Source organism: Periplaneta americana, chromosome 9 (assembly GCF_040183065.1).
Source record: "Periplaneta americana isolate PAMFEO1 chromosome 9, P.americana_PAMFEO1_priV1, whole genome shotgun sequence".
In the NCBI taxonomy this organism is placed as follows: domain Eukaryota; kingdom Metazoa; phylum Arthropoda; class Insecta; order Blattodea; family Blattidae; genus Periplaneta; species Periplaneta americana.
In genome coordinates this window covers 43,570,757-43,596,185 of record NC_091125.1, presented here as the reverse complement: position 1 = coordinate 43,596,185, position 25,429 = coordinate 43,570,757, and the positions used below count along the sequence as shown (strand labels likewise).

The 25,429-nt window shown below is 34.7% G+C and overlaps 1 protein-coding gene across 1 annotated transcript in view; it reads right to left on the bottom strand.

The window, feature by feature from the left end:
- The window catches only part of Neurl4 (neuralized E3 ubiquitin protein ligase 4), a 124,415-nt gene extending 102,855 nt beyond the window's left edge, over window positions 1-21,560 (bottom strand). Inside the window, exons 1-4 of the mRNA XM_069834575.1 lie at window positions 21,389-21,560; window positions 11,186-11,287; window positions 5,372-5,485; window positions 1,192-1,339 (exon numbers count right to left, since the gene is read on the bottom strand). Coding sequence (XP_069690676.1) covers window positions 1,192-1,339; window positions 5,372-5,485; window positions 11,186-11,287; window positions 21,389-21,547 — 523 coding nt within the window. The 5' untranslated portion in view covers window positions 21,548-21,560. The remainder of the gene's footprint in view (window positions 1-1,191; window positions 1,340-5,371; window positions 5,486-11,185; window positions 11,288-21,388) is intronic.
- Window positions 21,561-25,429: the final 3,869 nt, after the last annotated feature.

Below are 25,429 nucleotides of genomic sequence, written 5' to 3'. Positions count from 1 at the left end.
AAATACCCAATGTCCCATCCCTACCTTCCCGTGGTGCAGCTGTTAGTAAGCATAAGTTTACAAGCTGAATTAAAGGGAGGGGCTACTCATCAATTAACACTGGTCAGCTTGATGAGTTAATGAAAGAATTTGGTATAATTTTCCTCTATTCAATACTTAATTCTCTCTTTATCCTTTCCTATCCAGCCCACAGACTAAACTCTTATTTTTCTCGACCCTGACGATATTAGAGCATTCGAGGCCTAGGGGTTCATTTCACTTTCCTTCCTACCCTTTCTACTCTTCTGTTTCTATTGCTGATCTGCTATGGCACTAAAATTGTCCTCCAGTGGCTTAAGGAGGGAAAGCTGGTGATCAACAAGATCTCCCAACTAGGTCTAGTAGACTCGTCGACCAACAGCAGGTGTGGTCCTCCAGACATACTGGGGGTTGTGTGTGGATGAAGTAGCCACCAAAATGTTGTTGTTGTGTTGTTATCCAATGCTGGGCTTTGACAATGAAGCCATTAGCGCTCTTGCTCTCCAATATTTCTCTGTGGTGGATCCAACAGGTAGAACTTCACAGTTAATTAGCATAAGTGTAATCGCCACCAAAACGTTAAAATATGGTTTTCACTTAAATCGGCTACAACTTGTCATCAATGGATTCGGAACACCTCAAAATCTGTGCTTCAGTGGCTGACCATGACAATATCTTTGAAAAATATTGGAGTGCAAGAGGACAAATGACTTTATTGCCAAACACCTGGAATTAGAAAACAACAACAACAACATTCCTTGCATTAATGGGTGTCTACTCACAGGCACTTTCTTAAGACACATTTTACGATCTGCAGCATAATGATGCGTAAGAGGATATAATATACTGCTTAATGGAAAATGCTGTCCTTATTTCTTATTTTAAACTTTATAAAGTAAGTAAGTTATTGAAACTTCTTGCATTAAGTTTATTCCTTTAACTGACTCTAGTTTGTTAAATGACTACAATAACTTTGCAGTTTAAATAATTAAGTTCTGAACGGAATACTTGAAGAAAGGATTCTCAACAAATGAAACTCGAAAATGCAAATAACTAGAAATGTTTAGTGGAAACTTAATAAGCTGCATTTTATACTGGACCAACCAAGACACGTATATTACACTACAACTAAAACTGAATAACAGAGGATTAAAGATACAACATATAACTCACTCTCAGAGTCTTGTGCCGATATTTCAGATTCAACTATAGTAACTTGTGCACATTTCCCATATAGGTCAACCACAGCATATACTCGGGACGGGAGGTCATCTGCTGCTACTCCTTGTGATACTCCATTCACATAAAACACAAGTTCACTCTGAAACACAGTCGAAATACATTTAGAGTGGCTATTTCCTATGGATTGTATTAGCACCCACACTACAAATTCTACACTTCAATCACTGTTTGTATTTTATTATTACCGTACATTTTATTTTATTAACAATCTAATTACCTATTTGAAATATAATTAATTTGATGAATTCAGCTATTGAATTCTCGTAACTGAGAATGGATGACTGCATTTTCATTCAGTTAAAAAGCATATTCCATTTTTGAGATATATATATATATATATATATATATATATATATATATATATATATATAAACGATTTAGAGTCATACATGAGTCATGGAGAACCAACTTTTTTTGAAGATGATACCAGTATCTTTTTATCAGGAAATGATGTCAATACCATGTGTTTTCTTATAGAAAGGACAATAAATCAACTAGTTAAATGGTTTTAGAGAAACAGACTGATAATAAGTCGAAAACCATAGCCATTTCTTTTCATTATTCACAAAACAATAACTCTGAGTGGCCAGTTATAGAGTATCAAAATAAAACAATTCAGTATTCTAACAACACAAAATTTCTTGGTATATGGCTAGATGAACATTTAAAATGGTCTGTACACCTTCAGGAACTAGGAAAAAAATTAAGTAAAATTTGCTTTGCTTTGCGATTACTAATAAGAGTATCATCTATTGGATCCGCTCGCACATTGTACTTTGCATACTTTCACCTATCTATGGTATAATCTTTTGCAATAATTCGCCTAATGCAATCCAAATATTTAAACTACAAAAGAGAGCTATTAGAGCCATAGTTCAAGTATCTCAAACTACCAGCTGCAGGCTATTCTTCAAAATATTACATATCTTGCCATTACCCTGTATTAATATTTATGAAACTTTAAATTTTATCAAATATAATTTGTATAGCTTTCCTACAAATTCAGATACACACAAGCACAATACAAGAAATAAAGCTAATATATTTAGTGAAAGTTTTAACACAACTCTATATAAAAATAGTTTCATTCATGCTGGTCTTATGTGTAATAGCCTATCAAATTACCTTAAAGAAATATCTTCACATAAAAAATTTAAGAAAGCTCTTTACAAAATTTTAATCAAAAACTGCTTTTATAGTATGAACGAACTTACTGCAAAATGTCGTAACAGAATAGAACAATAACGCCTTACTTCAAAAATTTTACTTCCTCTTTTCCAGATCCTGACTTCGAGAAGAGAATGTCTTCACATAAAGGACACATAGGTCGAAATTGACTCTAGACTGTTAAACGAAATGTGATTTGTCCTGTAAAGTGTTGCATCTGTTCTTGTGGTTGTTATTTGTTAATGTTGAAATTATTTAAAATTATAACTGGGTTCCAATAAATCAAGGTGTTAGACAAGGATGTGGGCTCTCACCATTTTTGTTTATCATATATATGAACCACATCCTCAAAATTTGGAGGCAAGGCCATCATGCCGGAATATAAATCAACCGGAACACTTGTCTCGACACTCTGCCATTTGCTGACAATCAAGTTATCATTGCAACATCAAAAGATGAACTGTAATGAGCCGTCCACAACTTACAAATAACTGCTTCAAAATTGAATATGGAAATATCAACCGAAAAAACCAAAAACATGGCCTTTTTAGGAAAAGATCCAATTCCATCCAAAATCATTATAAATGGCACATTAATAGAACATGTCAATTCATTCAACTATTTAGGTTATAATCTATCATACATCACTGATGGTGATTTAGACAACAAAATCTCAAAATTTCTAAAAATTGCTGGAACTATTAACAGTGTATTCAAACCTTTCCAAGTACAAAGACATACAAGGCTGAAAATCTACAAAACTCTCGCATGACCAGGTTTGGCTTATGGCAGTGAAGCATGGACAGTAAGAAAATGTGACGAAAGACGACTAACAACTGCCGAAATGAGAGTCATGCGAAAAACTGCTGGATACTCTCTTCTCGACCATCATCGGAATGTAGATATTCTGAAGGAATTAAAAACAGACTCTATTGTCCATTATTTGCAGCAATACAGGCTTCAGTGGCAGACACATGTCAAGAGGATGGATCGCTCCAGATGGCCCAGGCAGATTTTATCGTATGTCCCAAGAGGTCGAAGAAATTTAAGAAGACCTAGGAAACACTGGCAAGAGACCGTAACAGATCCACTGGGGTCTAACACTTGAAGGCTGATGATGATGATGATGATTTATAATTAATGTTGAAATTTTGTATATTGTATCTTAGTAATTGTGTTACTTTTGACATGTCCCATATCACGTTTATGATCAGCTGGACGCAATAAATGAATATGAATTAAATCAATGTATAAGTTATCAACAAACACTTAACAGTGAGATTTATCTAAAAGAGATATTGAAAATTCAAATATTCAAATATAATTTTTAACTGCTTTCTAAAACCTGTTCACAATACCTGTCCCACCCTCTCACGTCGCGGAAAATCCTCACCATGTAACTTTATTTGTTACACTCACAATAATGAATCATACTGCCTAACTTTGTACAAGTTTTAATGATATACAGGAATGAAAAGTCTAACGGAAGCTGAAGTTACTTGAAAAGGGAGAAGATAAGTAAAACGTATAAAAGGGAGAAAGGGAACTTGTAATCTATCCTTTATCGGGTTTCTTTGTTTCTTCTGCGGGCAGTAATCTGTTAGACTTGAGTTACAAGTCGAAAGTTGTGTAGGACTACCTCAATGATGATTTGATATTACTGCCCAATTACATGAACATATTATTATTATTATTAATATTATTAAAAATTTTAATTATGGTTTATTTAACAACACTCGCAACTGCAGAGGTTATATCAGTGTGTCGCCGGTGTGCCAGAAATTTGTCTCGGAGTTCTTTTACATGTCAGTAAATCTACTGACATGAGCCTGTCGCATTTAAACACACTTAAATGCCATCGACCTGAGCCGGGATCAAACCCGCAACTTCGAGTATAGAAGGCCAGTGCTATTATTATTATTATTATTATTACTATTGCACAAACGTATTTACAGATATTTCTACATAACCAATACAAATTAGACTATATTTTACACTTTGTTTGCAGTTTGCAAGAGAGCTGTTGTTTGACATTTTTTGATGCTATGTTTCCCAGGATAATTTCGAAATAAATACGATATATTTCCAATTAGGCCTAATTAATGGTACTACGATTTTAGTTTTGGTGCTCCACATAATATGTTACATGTAAATCATCATATTCTTATATTTCAAGATATTCTCAGCTTCTTAATATGTATGACATCTATCTGATGAAACTTCAATACCTTTTATTATTACAATTATTATTATTATTATTATTATTATTATTATTATTATTGTTATTATTAAAGATAGTGATTGGGAAGACCGTGATAGATGGAGGATAGGAAACAGAAAATCATCATAGAATGACACAAACCAACATATTATGTTATTGTATGACTTGAGGCTTTCCCGGCGTTTGATGTAGAATAACTCTTCTCGGGTTCTCAGCCAGGTGAGTTGGAGATTAGCTTCCAAGCTTTCGACGGCTAGCTCTGCCATCTTCTTCAGGGACAAAGTCACTTCGTCCCTGAAGAAGATGGCAGAGCTAGCCGTCGAAAGCTTGGAAGCTAATCTCCAACTCACCTGGCTGAGAACCCGAGAAGAGTTATTCTATATTATGTTATTGTTGTTGTTATTATTATTATTATTATTATTATTTTATTATTATTATTATTATTATTATTATTATTAATGTTGTTATTATCATTATTATTATTATTATTACTCCTATTTTACTGTTGTTCTCTTTCTTCTTCTCCTCTTCTTTCACTCTCTTTCTATTGCTTCAAATTTCTGCACATATTATGACTCAAATATTTGTTAATATAATGAAAACAATCTCTACAAAAAGTCTGCATTTATTCAAAATAAAGAAACATTATACAAAAACTCTACATCTTAGAAGTTTGCTCAAAATATCTATAATTTAAATGTCGCTGATGTCAGCATACAATACCTCTGATGTCCTCATCACTCCAATGCGGTCACCCTCCTTCAGTTTGTCTAGGTCAACGCCATACACTTCCACCACAGATCTCCCATCCTTGAGGATAGAGTTACCCGACATAATCTGCACAAAATATAATGAAAATAGTGTTAAATGTGTAAATGCAAGTTCTTCAAATATAATACACGTACGATCTTACTGATAACAAAATAGTTGACAAGAAACATAAGTTTATCCAGACAGTAATCGAATAAAATCATAGTTCACGAATTAAAAAATCCTTGGTCCAAAGAATTGGTGATGAAACTATTTTTTTAAGAATTCACTCTTTGGCATCTGTTTTATCTTTAGACCTACTGGCACAATGTGGACACACATTCAACTCCATTTGTTGAATCGAAAGAATAGTTGGTAACCACACTAGCTACCACTGAATTATACAGGAGACATAAATTAAAATTATCTATTTTTTTTTTCTCTTCCAAAGTATAATATTTCCGTTGAAGGACGTTAAAAGAAAGTACTTCTGAGCAGAGTTTAAGCTGTCTTCTTTAAATGCTTTCAGACAATTTTTTTTGCAATATACATAATTTTAAACTACACTTTTATCACAGAAGTGTTTCCACAAAGCAGTATGAGTAAACTTACCTCAAATGTTCAAAACTGGCAAAAATATGATAATCAAAAAATATCACCCTTTCTCTTTTAAAATCTCTCATTCTTCTACGCATTCTCTACCTCACACGATGTCCTAGTCACTGACTTGTCTAAGATTTATACATATAAGTTAAAGCACAACATATACTGGTTGTTAGGAAAATTTCGTCCAAAAAGAACGAGACGTGAGAGAGAGTATCATAACAAGTACCAAGGTAAGAACTTTTCTCTAACTCAAACTATACCTACAAGTTAAACAGGGCTGTATTTCTGCAGATTAATGTAGTCTTAATTAAGCTTCGATCAAAATCTGACTTTAAATACTAAAAAGGAGTCTCCTATGCTTATTGAGATTTCTTCTGTGTTATCAGAAGTGATTAATCTAAAAGTTACATAAACAGAGCAGGGGCATTGTGACCCACACACACTACTACTAAATACTACACTATACTACTATACTATACTACACACTAAATACTAAAAAGGAGTCTCCTATGCTTATTGAGATTTCTTCTGTGTTATCAGAAGTGATTAATCTAAAAGTTACATAAACAGAGCAGGGGCATTGTGACCCACACACTACTACTAAATACTACACTATACTACTATACTATACTACACACTAAATACTAAAAAGGAGTCTCCTATGCTTATTGAGATTTCTTCTGTGTTATCAGAAGTGATTAATCTAAAAGTTACATAAACAGAGCAGGGGCATTGTGACCCACACACTACATTGTAGGAACCGACAGAGCAGAAGAAAAGAGCAGGTGTTTTATCATAGTACTACAATAAATTAAGAATATTCACGTATTGAAGATTAGAAGACAGACAAAATATTGTCCTACTAATGTAATCTTCATCTTACGATGTTTGGTGACGTATTCACGTCCGTTGATGTGACATAGTAATGAATTTAAATACTATTATAGTCACAATCATGCCATGGTATGAAAGAAAAATTTCACAACCTCGAGCGGGAATCGAACCTGCGACTTCCTGTTCTCCGGTCAGGCACTCTACCACTTTTGGCGTGAGACGAACTCGATAGCTCAGTGGTAGAGCGCCTGACCGGAGAACAGGAAGTCGCAGGTTCGATTCCCGCTCGAGGTTGTGAAATTTTTCTTTCATACCATGGCATGATTGTGACTATAATAGTATTTAAATTCATTGTCCCACTAGTAGTACGTACATAAGAGTTCTGCCCATGGGCAGGTCTTTCACTGCAAACCCAGCATTCTACAATATTTCCTATTTTCTGCCTTACTCTTAGTCTCTGCATATGATCCACATATCTTAATGTCGTCTATCATTTGATATCTTCTTCTGCCTCGAACTCTTCTCTTGTTCACAATTCCTTCCAGCGCATCCTTCATGAGACAGTTTATTCTCAGCCAGTGATCTAACCAATTTATTTTCCTCTTGCTGATAAGTTTCAGCATCATTCTTTCTTCACTTACTCTTTCCAACACAACTTCATTTCTTATTCTGTCCACTTCACACGCTCCATTCTTCTCCCTATCCACACTTCAAATGCTTCTATTTGTTTCTCTTCACTTCGTCGTAAATGTCCATGTTCAGGGTTGCCAGATTTTAGATCTACCAAGGAGGGACATCATTTTTCCATCATGTACAGTACTTTCACGTTTTGTCTTAAAGGAAAAGTAATATGAATATGGACAGAGCTAACATTTTCATGACTGTACAAAAAAAATTGAATAAAAATTATTCCTTTATATGCAGTTGAAGAAACTAATATGAATCTAAAAATTGCAATTTTATTACAAAAAACATATTATAGAGATAACTCAAGCTAGGAAGCTGCCTGGAGAGAGGAGGTAGTACAGCGAACGAAGGGGGCCCACCTACGCTCCAATACCTATGTATAATCACATTACCTCTTGATAATGTATTCAAGGTGTATCTTCCCTATAATATATCGAGCAGTATTTTAATACATAATAATTCGTTTAATATTATTGGTGCTAGAGATTTATTTTCTAATTGCAAAGGTATATTCATTAGTATAATATATGATTGATCTAAATGTTCCACCATTCTTCTATTTATATGTGCCCAAAGTGTAGATTATAGTGTTGTCATTAAATTTTAATTTTTCACTGTAAAGGGAGGAAAACAGATCACTTATTTATCTACACAATATGAACAAAAAATTAAAGGAAGAGACAATTGAGTATCTATTTAGTAATTCCAAAGGGATCTCCTTTACTCCCGATAAATATCCATCTGAATAACTGCTTACTTCTTTTTATCCTTCTCCTCCTCCTCCTCCTCCTTCTTCTTATTCTCCAGACTCCTCACCTAAATGAATAATGCAATTGTCCACAGCTTCTTCTATTAGAAGAATCTGCTTTACATATTCCTCTTCATATTTCATGCATTTTTCACAATTCTTCTTCCAAGATTCTTCATTTCATTAATTTTTTTTTCTTGTCAATGCTCTGTCGTCATCCATTTTGAATGTAGTGTTGTTTGCAGCAGTCCTAATTAACGTCATCTTAGAAACTCCTATTGCTGCTGTCACTCTTTCCCGCACCTTCATAACATCAATGAGAAATATCCCAGCTTCCCTTTCTTTTTTCACGAATGCCATCACATTATATATCACCTCGCGAGTTTGACTATGAAGAATGCCCAATAATGCACTACTCATCATAAACGACAGCCACACATAGACATTTCTTACACAGAATACAGCCTTTGCAACTTTTATTAGAACCGAGCTCTATCGTTCTAGTCCACAGTACACAGCAGTAGGCAGACAGTGGTAGGGGAGATGTGCTCTATGCGCCAGAGTGAACGAAGCAGCTTGCTAGTTTGAGCCATCTGTAGGTACAGGTTTCCAGGTATAAAACAATATTTATCTGGCTGTAAGTTACATCACGTTTCTCTGGCATCTTTCTGAAGAACTTGTGGCAATAGCTATTTATGCCAAATTATTAATTTAATGACTTAATAGTGGTTCTGTCTCATAGATTTCCCCAGATGTTCATTATTAAATGTAAAGCACAAATTTCAAAATTCTACAGAATTACACGTGGCAAAATATTTAAGTAGGTTAAATTTTAATGTTTATTAATTGATAACAATGACATAAAATTTATCGATAGTTAAATTAATATTTACTTCATACCTTAGCATATTACTGCTTCAAACTCACCATTTAACATACAGTATACATTTTCAGAACTTCCTACATATTTATCACTGAACTTCAGCATTTTCAACAAGCTTTTACCATTCTCTGTACCATGCATTTCTGATGAACGTCTCCTTTTATATGTTTAGAAACATCATATGCGCCACTGATTCACTGTCAGATAAAGATAAAATAATATAAACGATGTTAATTTTCTAAAGATGGAACTTTCTGCATCCCACCTCAAATCGAAGCGGGACTCGGGATTTTTATGTGTAAATTGGGATATGTCCTGCCAAATTGGGACATCTGGCAACCCTGTCCATGTTTCTGTCCCATACAATGCAACACTCCACACAAAGCACTTCACTAGTCTCTTCCTCAGTTCTTTTTCCAGAGGCCCATAGAAGATGCTCCTTTTTTTTTTTTTATTAAAAGCTTCCTTTGCCATTGCTATCCTCCTTTTGACTTCCTGGCTGCAGCTCTACTAGTAGTACGTATATCTATTATCAGGCAGTACATCTCACTTGACATGTGTTAGAGGAACAACACTTGTTTGTTTGCATCTGAAGTCCGATTAGTGTACTACGCTATTACTAGTCAGTGATGTATGCAATGGAGGGGAAAGGAACTGACCACCCTATCCCATTATTTCCTGGCTTAGTTGCCTCATGAGTGTTTGCCTTATTAGTGGATAAAGCATCAGCACGTAGAGCTGAAAACCCGGGTTCAAATCCCGGTGCCGGAGAGAATTTTTCTCCGTTCCATTACTCTTTAATCGTATGATGACGCAGGATATCTGCATGGAAATATCATATGTACTTCGGTACATTAAAATAATATATAATATGCGTAAATCACTTCGTGATTTAAGACGGCGCTTATTCCGTTGGATCCCGGCCAACTAGTCACTCATAACGAGTGCACCTCAGCACATGTGTGGACTTCGGTCCTACGATCATAGACATCTATGACGTAGTGCAAAGGGCGGCCACTAGAGGGAACCCAAGAGTTGGAGCTTAATCTGAGACGATTCTGTCCGACGCCGGGGTGGTATCCGGTGTGGCTTAGTGGATAAAGCATCAGCACGTAGAGCTGAAAACCCAGGTTCAAATCCCGGCGCAGGAGAGAATTTTTCTCCGTTCCATTACTCTTTAATCGTATGATGACGCAGAATATCTGCATGGAAATATCATATGTACTTCGGTACATTAAAATAATATATAATATGCGTAAATCACTTCGTGATTTAAGACGCGCTTATTCCGTTGGATCCCGGCCAACTAGTCACTCATAACGAGTGCACCTCAGCACATGTGTGGACTTCGGTCCTACGTTCATAGACATCTATGACGTAGTGCAAAGGGCGGCCACTAGAGGGAACCCAAGAGTTGGAGCTTAATCTGAGACGATTCTGTCCGACGCTGGGGTGGTATCTGGTGTGGCTTAGTGGATAAAGCATCAGCACGTAGAGCTGAAAACCCGGGTTCAAATCCCGGCGCCGGAGAGAATTTTTCTCCGTTCCATTACTCTTTAATCGTAATTATTGGTGCCGCTTATGAGGTTCAAATCTGTATTTGGACAGTTGATTAAACAGTAGTATTGAAGCATTAGCGATTTTGAATGTAAGTTCATTTAAAGGCAAAGCATCGTGATGGAATACAGTAAAATAGAGTACTCTGACATACATCCTGCCCTGTATGAGAATTGCCCTAGCAATATTGTCAGTCGCTGTTAAAGGTGTCCTGAACGTCGCAATAGACAAGTAATAGCATGTATTAACATATTTTCTCATATCCCCACACTGTTACCCATTTTACAGACAGATATTCACAATGATACCTTTGTGATGAGTGATCGTAAAATGATCGTTTCTAGACTTAAGTTAATTGAAACTACAGTACGTCCTCTATCCTGCAATGCTGTTCTTGAACGACATTTTCCGTACACCCTAAATACAAAGTAGTATTTACTGCAATATGGACATTAAAAGTAAATTAAAGTACCCAGGAACCATCTCGAAGATCTGTGGCACTAGAAGGAAACTCCAAAGATTCTGGATTACAAGACGTCACTCCTATTTCAACACTTCCACTCCATGAGTTAATCTGAAAACAAAGAAGTGAAATAACAATGAGACATCTTTTTCTAGTCACACCCAAATCTTATGGAGTAATTTCTTACAGGGACTAATTTTTTGTTGAGTGATAGTCTATTAATCATTGGTTGCTTACTGTTTTGATTCAGCAACATATTCTCTAATGGAAGTTTGGCAGAGTCTAGTGGGGAAAAAACTAAATAATTTTCAAATGTTAGTGCAAAATTTGTATGTTACGACTTTCGACAGAGAAGAATAATAAGTGACAAAAATGTTTCTTTTATAGTAAACTCCTAAATGTCTGTCACTGGGATTAGTTAAGGATGAAAGCATATTTCGGATGTCTGCCGGTTAGGTTGACTGGAAACAGCCAAAATTGGTCGAACTGTGTTCCTGGCATAATCCAGGTCGGCCGCTGCACGTCATAATAGCTGATAACTGGTTTTAGATGCAGTTCAGTTGTTGTGTGGTGTGCCAGTTTGACATGTTCATTGCTCTGTGCGTGGTTCAGTGTTAATGTTGTCTAATGTGGTAAGAATTCGATATAATTTAGAACAAGGAATATTCATTTACAACAGTGACGTGAAAAAACATTCTTATAAATCATGCAAGAGGAAATTTTATTGTAATTATCCCGGAATACAAGTTCCATCATCACAAACAATTTTTAAGTTTGTGAAAAATATGCAAAAACATTGAACTCTTTTAGACAATAAGTACACAAGAATTATGCCCATTCCTATTTCTGCAGAAGAAAAACTCGATGACACAGAGTAGGTACTAATTACAAAATAAACTTCACGCAGTTTTCTGCAATCTTTTCAACAGGACTGACGCATGTTTAAGAGCAGCGGGTGAACACTGCAATTGTCTAATGTAATGGTAAGTAAGTCTACCATTCCATTGTTTCTAATAAGTAATTGAAGTAAGTACGTCAGCAAAATAAGTTACTAAAGTATTAATATCCAAGTGGTGCAATGCTTTCCCAATGGCAAAACATTGCCAGACCAATCTGATTGATGGACATCTATTAACTTAACCACAAGACATGCTAGCTAATTCTCCTAGTTTTATTTTGAAAAAAAAAAATAAAATAAAATAAAATAAAGAAAGAAACAACCCATACAACCTTTAAAGAAATAAAATGTGATAATTCCATTTAAAATCATTGCTTATGACTTGTGTTAAACATATATATCTACTCAAAATATGTTTACAGCTTGTAAAAAACGAAATTGAGGTCTGTTCTTACAAACGAACAAGCAAATTTCAGTATACCAGTAGGCCTATGTACTTACTTTAAGATTCTTTTGAGTTACAGATTCTATTCAGGGTCGATGACATAGATCTAGTGTCATTTGGAGAAATGCTTGTATAGCATTGGCTTGGAAAACCAATGTTCATTCAGCACATCTCCCTTACAATTATTTTGTTCAATAAGAAATTCACAACACACGTCAGAGAAGAAGACTAAATTGGATAATAAGTAATCACTGTGTTTTTTTTTTTTTTTTTTTTTTTGCATATGGTACATAAATCTGTTCCTGAGTGTGCAGGACATACCAAGCTTATCTTTGAAAATGATAACCTTGTCTACGGAAAGTAACACTGTCTACAATCAATACATAACATTTCTAAATCTTTCTATTGATCATTATAATCTGAAATATTAAAATCAGTATGGATACAATGTGACTTAATACTTGTTAAGCACTTTATATAATATAATTCGCTTATTTTATCCATTATTTTTGCGATTACATAAATTTGTATTGTATCAGCTGGGCCTACTAGAAAATCTATTCAAATGTAAAGTAACCTTACAACCGTACTTATTCACATACCCCATATTTTAAAATTATTTCATAAAATAAAGTCTGTGAAAAAATAATTCACAAAACATAATTGTGTAGAACTTGCTTAACAATGTTCTATTAAATTTGTAGATTATTATTTATTAAAAGTCCGACAAAATTATTAGGAAGGTTGGTACTATACTGACAATTCAAAGAGTATGATGTAAAAACAGAATAAAAAATATTACCTTACGATGGTATTTATATAATGTACTTCGATAAAAAAAATTAAACTCAAAGTGAACTTTTATGTCCGTAGTGGCAAGGCCCTTAACTTGCTATTACATGCTCCAAATACGAGCATGGCTCATAGATGTCGCTAGTGCCGAGAAGCATAAACCACTTGGTTTTTCAGAGACTATCCAGAGTACAGCACAGGCAATGCAGTGAGTCTTCATTACACTCGTGATTATGATGATGTTGGTGAAAGAACTGTTAGGTTGTCACAAGGAAACCAGAATACCTACAGAAAACCTGTGTTGCCTGGACTATGGACTTGCCCAACACAAGTTATAAAGTCAGGATGGATCGACAGGGGTTTGAATCCAGGCCCTCTGGTTTATAAATGAACTAAAATTGCTATTTTTTATTAATCTAAATAACCATTAACATTATTTTTACGTTACTCTCAAAAGTGCCTTCATGTGGGATCAAGAAGTCAAACAATGAAACAAAATACATTTTTTTTTTTTTTTTTTTTTTTTAATTTTACTGTCTCATTACGAAGTACTGTACATGGAAATAATAATGCGGAAAGTCAATTTCGAAATTTTCCCGGAAATACAAGAAGTTTCCAATGTTCTTCAATTTGAAAATGTAATGTTCAACATGCCATGTACAATTTTTTTTCCTACACTACTGGGTTGGTTTTGTTCACGTTCATAAATATATGCACCTTAAATACAGGCTTTACTCTAATAACAAATTTATTTTAAATTTCACTTAAAACTAACACAATTTTGGCAGTAAATTTTTTCTCGATATTTTACATAAGAAAAGCATGGACTGTTTGTCCCAAGGAATGTTTGGTCCAGACATATGGCACAAATCAGAGCTTGTAAAGGAAGTTTCAGGATAAAAGCAGATCTACTTACACGATTTTTACAAAATTAATGTAAAGTTAGTCGTTTAAATAACAGAACGAAAAGTGGTGGCTTTGGTTGTAATTTGGAGATATTCAAAATTTGCGATTACAGCACATCAGGCATCCTTCTTTTAAATATTTACATAATCTGCTTAACTGAAATTCAAGAAAAATGACTAATAAACACGAATAAATTAATAAATGAGAACGTATTGTCATTTACAAGCCACTGTTTATGTTAAAATGACTCCAATCATTTCGAACATTAAGAAAATTGAAAAGTAATTGGGTAACTTTCTACTCTAGCACATCATTATTATTATTTTCATTAAATCATATTCAGACAAAACTAATAGGGCCGTATTCATAGACATTCTTAGCGAGAGATTTCTGTGGATGATCAGCGAACTAACGTTTTTTGTATTCATAAACCAGTGTCAGCGATATGATATGATATGAATCCTGTTTAGCACGCTCGTAACTTGGGCTAGCGAAATGTCTATGAATAGCACCCATAGTCTTTATGACATTTTAAACCCGAATAAAGTCTGGTTTTTTTTAATCAAGGAGCTAAATTGTTTAGGTATAGAGCTTAGTTCTTGCAATTTTAAGATCGGAATTTACTAGATTTTCGGATGCTCTAACTAGTCCAATAAGAACAAAATAATATTCCAATTAAAACTGCTCAATCACTAGCCCTATCCTGTATAATGTTTTGAGTTGTGAAGTTGGTGAAATGTCGGAATAAATATGACTTACTGAACAGAAAAAGAATTGCGGAGATGTAATTATAACGTCTGAAAGTACTAGTACTATTCCTGCACCTACCAACTCAAGTCCATAAAATAAACGATACAATCTATCAGAATAACAAATGTTCGAAACTGAAAGTTGAACCCCCCAAATAATAAGCAAACATGTGGCATAAAAGTACATAATTCAGCAAAGAAAAATAAAATTGAAGTAATTAAAAGAAACTGGGGGAGACAGTTACAGATTTCCATACCCTCAGCAATAAAATAGGTAATAGTTGGTCAGTTCTGGCTGTTTTTCCCTCAGAGGAAAAAATTCCGGAACTCATTTCTGAAAGAATGGAATGAAATTGAGAACTGTTAAGGAATTATGGCGAAAAGAAAACTCCCTTCATTCACATCAATTTATTCCATCTACTCACTGAGATTAATTTATTTTAAAAAATAATTCATACAATCTTTAGAATTACACTGCAACTGCTTGTAACGTGTTACATAAATCTGACTGAAAGCTTGGTCACATTCAAATCATGCTCTTGCAAAGCTTCCACTGTAATCCCCTGGGAGAAGCAGATGCTGAAGAATTTGAAAATAAGATGCAGAGAATAATACGCCTATTATGGCCAAAGACAGGTACATATAAAATACCAAGTTAAGAACACTGATATGAGGTAGATTTAATGGACAGGATAAGCAGCAAGACTATAGTATGCCAGCAAAAGTAATTGATAAGATCAGTACAAATATAGTTGGTAGGAAAAGGGGGAAAGAGAAAGACGTGATATCGAAAACTGGAATGCATTCGCTGAGGGCTGTAGTACCTCAGGGTGAACTGGCCAGGGTTAGACTCCTAACCGCACTCACGGCAGCTGATTCATACGTAACAATGCTACCATATGCGGAGGATTCATTCCACGTTTTTTCGGTTAATATTGTGTAATGATGTACTTATCGAATTCACAATTCATGTTCGAAATGACGTCCTTGTGATATCTGGCATGCTGCACATCTCCTGAAGACATGTCCAGCAACTCGCAACAGTTCATTCTCCAGAATGGCTCGAATTTCATGCCGGATATTTTGAGTTCAAGTGAATATGGGTTATTCGCGTAAACTTTACTTTTCAATGTGCCCCATAAATAAAAATCGCAGGGATTTAAATCTGAAGATCGAGTTGGTTATAATCCACGACTTACCACCCTGTTATCAAACACTTTTTAAATGACAGTCATAGAGACATGAGCAGTGTGAGCTGTGGCATTATCCTGCATGAAATAATTGTATAACTTTTCATCCTCACTCAGCTCATTAAAAAATGGACGGAGTATGAACTGTGTATATCTTTGTGCGTTGACTGTTTTCTCAAAGAAAATGGGACCAATAAGTCTTCGATCATTGTATACCATATCACTATTTTTGTCATGTAGTGGTTGTTCATGAAAACAATGCGAATTTTCACTGTCCCAGTAACAAGTGTTTTGAGTGTTCACGTAACCACTGAGGTGGAGACATACTTCCTCAATATAAAAAATTAAGGTAGGGTCAAGCACCAGTAGTCCATCATACACTAACTGTTGGAACCACATGCTAAACCTTAGTCTCCTCTGATAATCGGGTTCCGTTAACCTCTGAACTACACGAATTTTGTAAGGTTTTAATTTTAATTGTTTCGTACCTCTTATCACTGAAGACTGTGACATCCCTACCTGCTGAGCTACACGACGGGATGATGTCGTAGGACTTCTCTCTAGTTGGTGGCCAATTTCATCTAACATCCCCTCAGTGAGAACACGCTTCACACATGTTCGTCTCTTATCCAATACTGATCCAGTTGTACGAAATTTCTTTAGAAGGCTCTGGCGAATCAGGGAATGACTGACGGAAGTTTGTTACAATTGTTCTCCAAAATTCGTATTTCACAAAGTTGTCGTAAATAAACACTCGTTTTTCAAGGCCATATTTCATACTGGACACACTACTGCACTCTAAATGTACAGTATACAGCTGCACCCTCACTGTGTGAACGTGTTTACATAACTAAACACGAAACGTACGCGAGCAAGAGGTCTGATCACTGCGATGGCGCAGCAGTTACTATGCATACAACTTTCCGCTGACGCTGGTCTAACCCTGGCTGACTCACTCTGTATATATTTCAATCTATCTTCCATTTCATTAAAAGTATGAGATTTCCGACTCTACTCTTTTTTTCTTTTCATTTAGCAATTGGGAGCTAAGAAACTTCATAGTTAACTTTAAATCTCAAGAAAGCTTTCTCTCTAAAGTACATGAAATTAAGAAATATTTCAACAAAGTAAAGAAAATCTAGTTCATAAAACTAACCTTACACAAACAATAGAAATAGAGTATTATCTGGACCTGGTTGAAGATACTATAAAAGTGACTCTTCAAAAAATGTCTTAAAATTGCCAGCATTGGAAACTATTCATAGAGAGTCCCTAACAAAGAAAGGTTTCATATTTTTACTGATGGATTCCTACTGTCAAATCAAAATGGAGCAGTTGCTGGTGCTATATGTTAACTTGTCCACACCTGTAGAGTAATGGTCAGTGCGTCTGGCTGCGAAACTAGGTGGCCCGGGTTCGATTTCCGGTCGGGGCAAGTTACCTGGTTGAGGTTTTTCCGGGGTTTTCCCTCAACCCAATATGAGCAAATGCTGGGTAACTTTCTGTGCTGGACCCTGGACTCATTTCACCGGCATTATCACCATCTAATTCAGACACTAAATAACCAAAGATGTTGATAAAGCGTCGTAAAATAACCTACTAAAATAAAAATTATGTTAACTTTCGTCTTTTTTACAAATCCTCAAATCCTTAGGTTATGGAACTATAAATTTTGGAATAGCTGAAGTCTTGTATTCGACACTACAAAATCTGTTGTAGAGGATCTCTTATTTCCAACAAGCTGTTACATTCAGTGATTCTAAAGTAGATATTATTGCTATAACAACCAATCTGTCACCTAAAAGTATAAAAAAAAAAAAAAAAGATTGGTGGAAAATAATATACCATTTGATGAAGCTCAACAAAAGAATAGTCTTTTAATTGGTACCAGCAGACTGTGGATTATCTGGTAATGAAGCTGCTGACCATCTTGCTAAGAAGGAAAGTATTATCTTACAAAACTAGGGGTTCTAACCTTCCCATATTTCCCGGGAGCTCCCATATTTGTCCCTAATTTTTAATCTCCTGGCTCCCGTATTTTCCTTCTCTTTGAGTCTTTTTCTCCCTTATTTTTGCATAATATAAATATCATTATTCTAAACATTTCATTTTGCCGTGAATGATGATTGTTTATATAATGAATTTTGTTGTTCAAGAGATGCATTGAAATGTGCAGTCTTCATAGAAAGTAATGCTTTCCAAGAACAGGTTTTAGTGTTCACCCGTTTAAAATGAAACCATGTTAATGTTACAAATCTGGAAGAACTGGCTGGTTTTATTCTAAGCATGCCAAGTAGTAATTCTCATACAAAGAGGGTGTTTCACCTCATGAACAATTGGACAGATGTTCGAAACAGGAGCACGACACATCTAATCAAATCAGAGCTGTAAACTGCAGCCGACTTCTACTATTACACAAAAGAAATCTGTCTCAAAATACTCGTAATTTAAGCCTAGCTGACGAAGTGTAGAATAAAGTTGTTTTTAGTAGCTAACTGAAAGGAATATTTGTCAATTTTATATGTGAAATTTTGTCGATTTCTTAATCTCCCATATTTTCTTCAAAAAAAGTTGGCAACCCTATACAAAACCCATGTCAACTTTATCATTTCCAACGTTAAAAGATTAATCAACTCAAAATATCAAGCTATATCATACCATGTCCACGAAATTTAAAATAATAAAAGATGAGAATGTTTCAATAAAGGCCTATAGGGAGTTTCTACACAGGCTGGTCCCTGGTAGTAATGTTCTGTCGGCTTAATTACCATAGTGCAGAGTAACTGTCCCAAGAAAGCTAAGCATTAAAGGGTGGAGTGGGACCCATATGCATAGGGCAGCGTACACGAACTTGTCCATACGCCGGCATATGATCACTTGTCGTCCACCAACATACTTTGTTAGAGATTGGAGTGGGACCAATCTTCATAGAAACTTTTTGTACAACAAAATATAATTCCTGAGTCTCCAATAAAAAGTGGAGTTACTGACAGAGCATGTCTGTTTGTCAAAACACTTGAACAACATTGGAATTATTTCTTCACCACTTTGTGCATAGTACAGTCTTCAGAAAGAAATGATCAGAATCATCTTCAGCGATGTCCAGCCCTTTCCTCTAAATTTACTGTGTGTGAGATACATTGGAGAGCAAGAGTGTTAATGGCTTTATTGTCAAGAACTCAACGTTATTTAACAACAGCAATCTTTATCTACTTTTTCTCTCTTCAGTGAAGTAGGTACTTATTCGTCATGAAATAACTGTAAGGCTATAGTTGTGACAAGGAACCAGTAATGCATATGAGAAAGTGGGCTCCAACACAGTCCCTGTCTATTACAAATTTCAACTTGAGTCTGTGGGGATCCCTGTATGTCTATGGCATGGAAAGTCAAGTCGCCTAACAGTTCTATTGATTACGAATCAAATAATAAATTAAGTATTATCAGTTAATAAACCTATAAAGTAGCCTACCGGTATATTGTTTTGCAATTCTACCTGAGAAAATAGAAAACTGTGATTACAATGTATGACAAACTAGTCTTCTAAGATTATAAAATTATGATATTTTACTTTCATCTTGGCCTACTTTGAAATTAAAATTTTTATGTCACAATCTAAATTTAACAGAAAAAAACATAGCTGACTTGATGTAGATATATTACTTCATCAATTATTGTGTTGTGTTATTAACTTCAATGTCTAGTTCATTTTCATTTCATTACTTGCTCTATTGTTTTACCATCTATTTCTGAGTTTTCTTTGATAGTGTTAATGCTTTTGTTTCGTTCACTGAGAATGCCATGTTATATTCGCTTGCTATTTATTTAGATTTGTGGATTTAGCCCTAGTATTCGTAAATTATCTTCAAAGAAGTATCGCCTGCATAACCGTTTAGGTTTAAATTACTCTTATACAATTCTATGTATATATTATTACTACTGTTATCACTATTCTCTACTCTGTAATTATATTGTTGAGTGGATGAAATAAATAAATAGACAAATTTCTAGTAAACATGTTCTAAATTATGTCCATCTTTATGTGCCTAGAGGCCTATTTAGGAACTTTAAATAACATTTTATGTAAATGAGAATAAAATATTTAAATTAAAGACAGCTTGTTTCAGCCGTTCTGCTGCAATTTTTTCGTCCTTCCAGTCCGTCTGTAATAACATTTAGAAAACATAAGTTTACTAAAATTTATTTAGATATAGCAGGCTAGACTTTAGCAAATTTTAGATACTACTGAAACAAAAACTTCCTACAGCTACATATTGTCAATTCAGGACAACAACAATGTTGTAAGGTAAGGGTCTTCAGTAGGCGTCAGCAAGAGTTGAGAACAACACAAAATCGAACAGAGATTCAAATTCAGACATAATGCAACCTTAACACCGAATGCACCAACATGGAAGAGAATATGTTAATAGAGAAGACGTATTACAAAATAAGTTTGGTCTGTCTATATATATGCTATTGGAAAAAAAAAATGAATAATTAAGTATAACTTCTCAATCGTCATAGGTGACAAGCTTTGTCCTGTACGGAACAATACAATACTGTACATTCAACACAGCAGTACGTAAAGAATATTATGCATGTAGGTGTTTTTTTCTAAAACCATACTGAATGCACAATGCTCGCATATAAGTCTACCAGGATATAAGTCTACATTTACAATTTATTCTGTATTACAAAATAGAACAAATAAAGCTGCATAACATAAGGCTACGGATATAACTTTCTAACCTACACAAAGTTCTTAATAATTAAATTCTTTCAATGAATTACAATCTTCACGTAATTATTAGCATAATAACTTCCTCAATAATACATTGGAAAACTTCTGCTCTGCTCATTAAACTGTCATAACCTTACTTTTGTAAACAATGACAATGTACTGTCATATAGGTCTAGCTACGTAATATTTCATCTAGACCCTTGTTAAAGTTACTATTAAAACTATATTAATGCACGAGAAATTGTAAAAATAATTCAACGCACAATTATTTAAATAATATTGTCACTTAGGACTATCGAGTTCTCATTTTGGTGATATACAGATATAAGAAAATCGGTTTTAATAAAACAGACAAAAGCTGTAGTTTTAACATTAATTTTTTACTCAAGGTTTTATAAAAATTAACACTAAAATTTTGGTTTATAACAACCATTAAACTGTCATTGATCAAATCACAAAAGTGACAGGATGTCACGAAATGGAATGCCTCTCACCTTCTTATCTATTCGCACTTCGAACAATTGGTTTTCTGTCAAAGGCTCGGCACTTAAAACTAGACCATAATTAAATTCAGCGAAATTGCGAATCGCCGTTCTATTCCCATTCGTTAATGTAACTCTTTCTCCACATCTCCTATGAAACATTGCTGCCATTGTGAATTTACTGCCCCCTCCACATACGATTCCCCCTTCCACCATTCTTGTTGGTGCATGCGCCACTCCCACTCTGCGATTTAAGCGCTAGTCAAACGCGGGTTTTTTTGAACCGCTGTAATTGTATGACACATATGACACGTCGAAACCTATGTTAAATCATTATTGAGAGTAGTAAACTAATGTTTCTTGTGAAGAATAACTATTTTTCTTACCTAAATAATTAAAATACTCCTTCGTTTCTATGAAATGTAACATTTTAACCACATAAAGAAATGTGCTTGCTGCATATGATAATAATCAATAAATACGGTATAATTTGTCATATTACGTAAAAGATAGGAGTCACGTGCATTGCGGGTAGGCGAGGTAAGCAATACATATCGAGCTTGCTTCGGTAATATAATAACTAAATTAAATAGATATTCAGTTATTTATACAGGTTACATACTAACTATAATTCAAAGGTTTTCGTAGCCATAGTAGACTTTTTCAACCTAATATTATACAGACACACAATACAAATCCCGTAATTTAGTAAACACGACGCCAGGCCTCCACCCAAGTTAACAACAGATAGTAGTACATTAAAAACGGAGAAACGTCCATGCACAAGGAGGAATTCGAACCCACGATCATGTCTTTTACACAACGTTAAACTTGCGCTGTAGCCCCTGAAAAGTCTAATAAAGCTTACCGTCGCGCGGGGTGACTTTGTGCCAGGAGGGTGACTTTGTGCCATTCGAGCATTTCATAAAAAAACGTAAGGAAGTAGTCTTCAAAACCATCACAAGGTTTTAAAGACTACTAAACGTAAGGAAGTAGACTTTAAAACCTTGTCACGGTCTTAAAGAATACTTCCATACGTTTTTCGTGAATGGCACAAAAGTCACCCTCATGGCACAAAGTCACCCCTCGCGACAGTAATTGTTGTATCCAATTACTATATTAAAATATCTCTCAATACAATTATTTTACTTCAATTAATTTCGTTGTTTTGTTTCATATTTTCTCATATTCTGTTACTCTACTGCAAACGCGTATGTTACCAGAAGTATGACCGACCTTTTTTTGTCTTGTTCAAAGATAACCTGTATGTAGATTGCCTGCCTTCGAAATACCAATACGGGAGTCGTCTGTTCAGTCTCTTTTACTCAAAGGATTGTCTCTAAAAAACAAGAGAGCGAATATCATATGCCATTTATTCTGGAGGATGTTTATAATGAGAACTGATAAATAACAGCGACAATGACGATCAAAGGCGCCGACTTCTTTGAAACATTGGGGGGGGGGGATATAGGACTCTATACAAGTGCTTGAGGAAACTTTAATTGCTGTTTTTTTTTTTATTTCTTTATGGTACATATTTTTCAGAAAATAACGTTTGATTTTTCATACAGTACTCATTGAAATTTCTTAAGCAAAGATGGTTGAAAACTACAACCATTTTATTGTACTTTTTCTCTTTCACTACTTTGCTAACTCTTCATAGATCCTTGCAGCTACGATGGACATGAGTTATTAGTTTCACTGCCACTACTACTGCCACTACTGCACTGCCATTTATCATTATGTTTCCGTTCATTGTAGTTTTATTTTAGACAGTTTCCTTTATTAAGGATTTATCCATTATCAATAGTTACATCGCCAACACTGATCACTTCACAAGCACACACCTACGATAACTATCATCACAAAAATGTTCACTGAAACTGAACGCTGATAGCAGTTACTTTTAAATTTCTAAACAAATTTAACTGTTTATGAAAAAATGTTGAGCATTAATAATAATTTAACTGATATCAGGCAAAAATATAACCTAATATACTGTTAATTTCGTATTATTATTTTCGCTTGGCAACACTTATGGCCAATTTCTGTTCGATCGCTAGTTGAAAAATTTGAACTGAACTGAAAAAATATGGATCATACACAAAGAAGTAGAGTCACCATTGCATTATTTGTTTCACCTGTCTCAATTCAGGAGAAAAGAAAGGAAGGAGACGTTGTGAGTTGCGTCACTAAAATGTTCACTGCAGCAGCTAGCCATCTCTATGGATTTGGAATAACCATTTTTGGTTTATGTCCTAGTTCATCTTTCAAACAATTTATTTTTTTTGACGTGAGAAATCTTTTCGAATTATTGGGAGGGAATGAGGCACTCCTATTAATTTTATTAGGGTGGGGGTGATGCCCCTGGCTCTACAAGTTGAGGGAGCATCTATGATGACGATAGATTTTATTTCTGAAATTGAAACTTTTATGGTTTTGTTTCCATCTTCCAGTTTCTGATTAAATATTTAAAACAAGAGTTTTTTAAATATTTATGATGTCATATAATAATAATAATAATAATAATAATAATAATAATAATAATAATAATAATAATTCGAGACACGACAGCCCATGAAGGACCATGGCCGACCAGCCAACTGCTGGCCTCACGTCCACATGCCGAAGCGGAGGTGGACGATCATCCAACCAGAATGGAGATATCGTATGGTTAGCACAATGATCCTTCCAGCCGTTATAGCTGGCTTTCATAACCTGTTTCGCTACCTATCGTGGCTCCCCATCACGATGCTGGGTGGGCACCAGTCCCATACACTGGCCGAAATTTCATGAGAAAATTTCTTCCTCCAGCTCGCATTCCGTAACACGAGTCCTAGGTAGGATGCCTTAGACCACGATGTCATATATCCTAAGAAAATAAAAAGATACCTATCGTCAAAACCAACAAAATACACGCACAGTTGCAGACCTAAATGAAAATTTTAAACTTACATTACTTAGAAAATAACACCACACGCGCACGCGCACGCGCACACACACAAATATATATCATCTGTTTCAGCTCCTTTCTTAGAAGAATTTTGTAGCATCAGAAACAAAACAAAAGCCTTAAGAGAAACAGACCAGTTAAAAAATTATATTAAGTGAGCTCGCAGTAGGTGAGGCAAGACGAGAATACGCAGGTGTTTGTAAAACTTACTTCACAAGAAGTGACATATAATGGAAATGAAGTTACGGAATTTCAGAAATATACAATATAACGATTTCATAATTTGTTGTTTCCAGTTATTCTAAGACAAACATTAAAACTGGCTTTTCTTCCAACTTCATCATAGAATGTAGCAATGCCATATAAAATACTTTAATCATTTAATCATTAAGAATGTAGAGTTTTAATTACATTATATTTTTCTGTTATACTTTGTACATAATGCGATAAAGTCTATCTTCCTTTCTTCTTGATAATTAAATACTGCTATTTCTATAATTCAATACTGGCATACTTTACTTTCATCAGAAAGAAAATTTCTCTATTGAACTATGTAGAATAGAGTAGTTTCGATATCCTTAAAGATAATTCATCTTCTGCTTTCTGGTTCTTCGAAATATTTTCCTACAAACATAGAATGTGTTTAAAATTTCTCCTTGTAACCTAGTGCCAAGTGATTTCTTTATATAATAGATTCCTATTGATCAGGGTTATACATAATGGAAGAGTGTAATCTCAAAACTTTCTCAGTCCATTTGGCCATTTTTATGACTTATATATACGTAGTATACTTCGAGACCTCTATCATTATTTTTCTTTCTTCCAAAACAACGCCAATCCTTGTCTAAAAGTTCCGTGTATGAGTATGTCACTTGGAAACTTGCTCAGTCTGTAGATGGGTAGATAAAAGAACTAGCTCAATTCTTTCACAAAAATGGACTTAACATGTTTTGGGATCATACTCTTCGATTGGTTCTCGGTTTCGAGCATTTTCGATTCTAACAATAATGTGTATGTGCAGCATTGGTATGAAATGTGTGATGTGTGGATGTAAACATTTCACAATTTAAGAAAGCGATTAAGATATCACTCATTCTTGA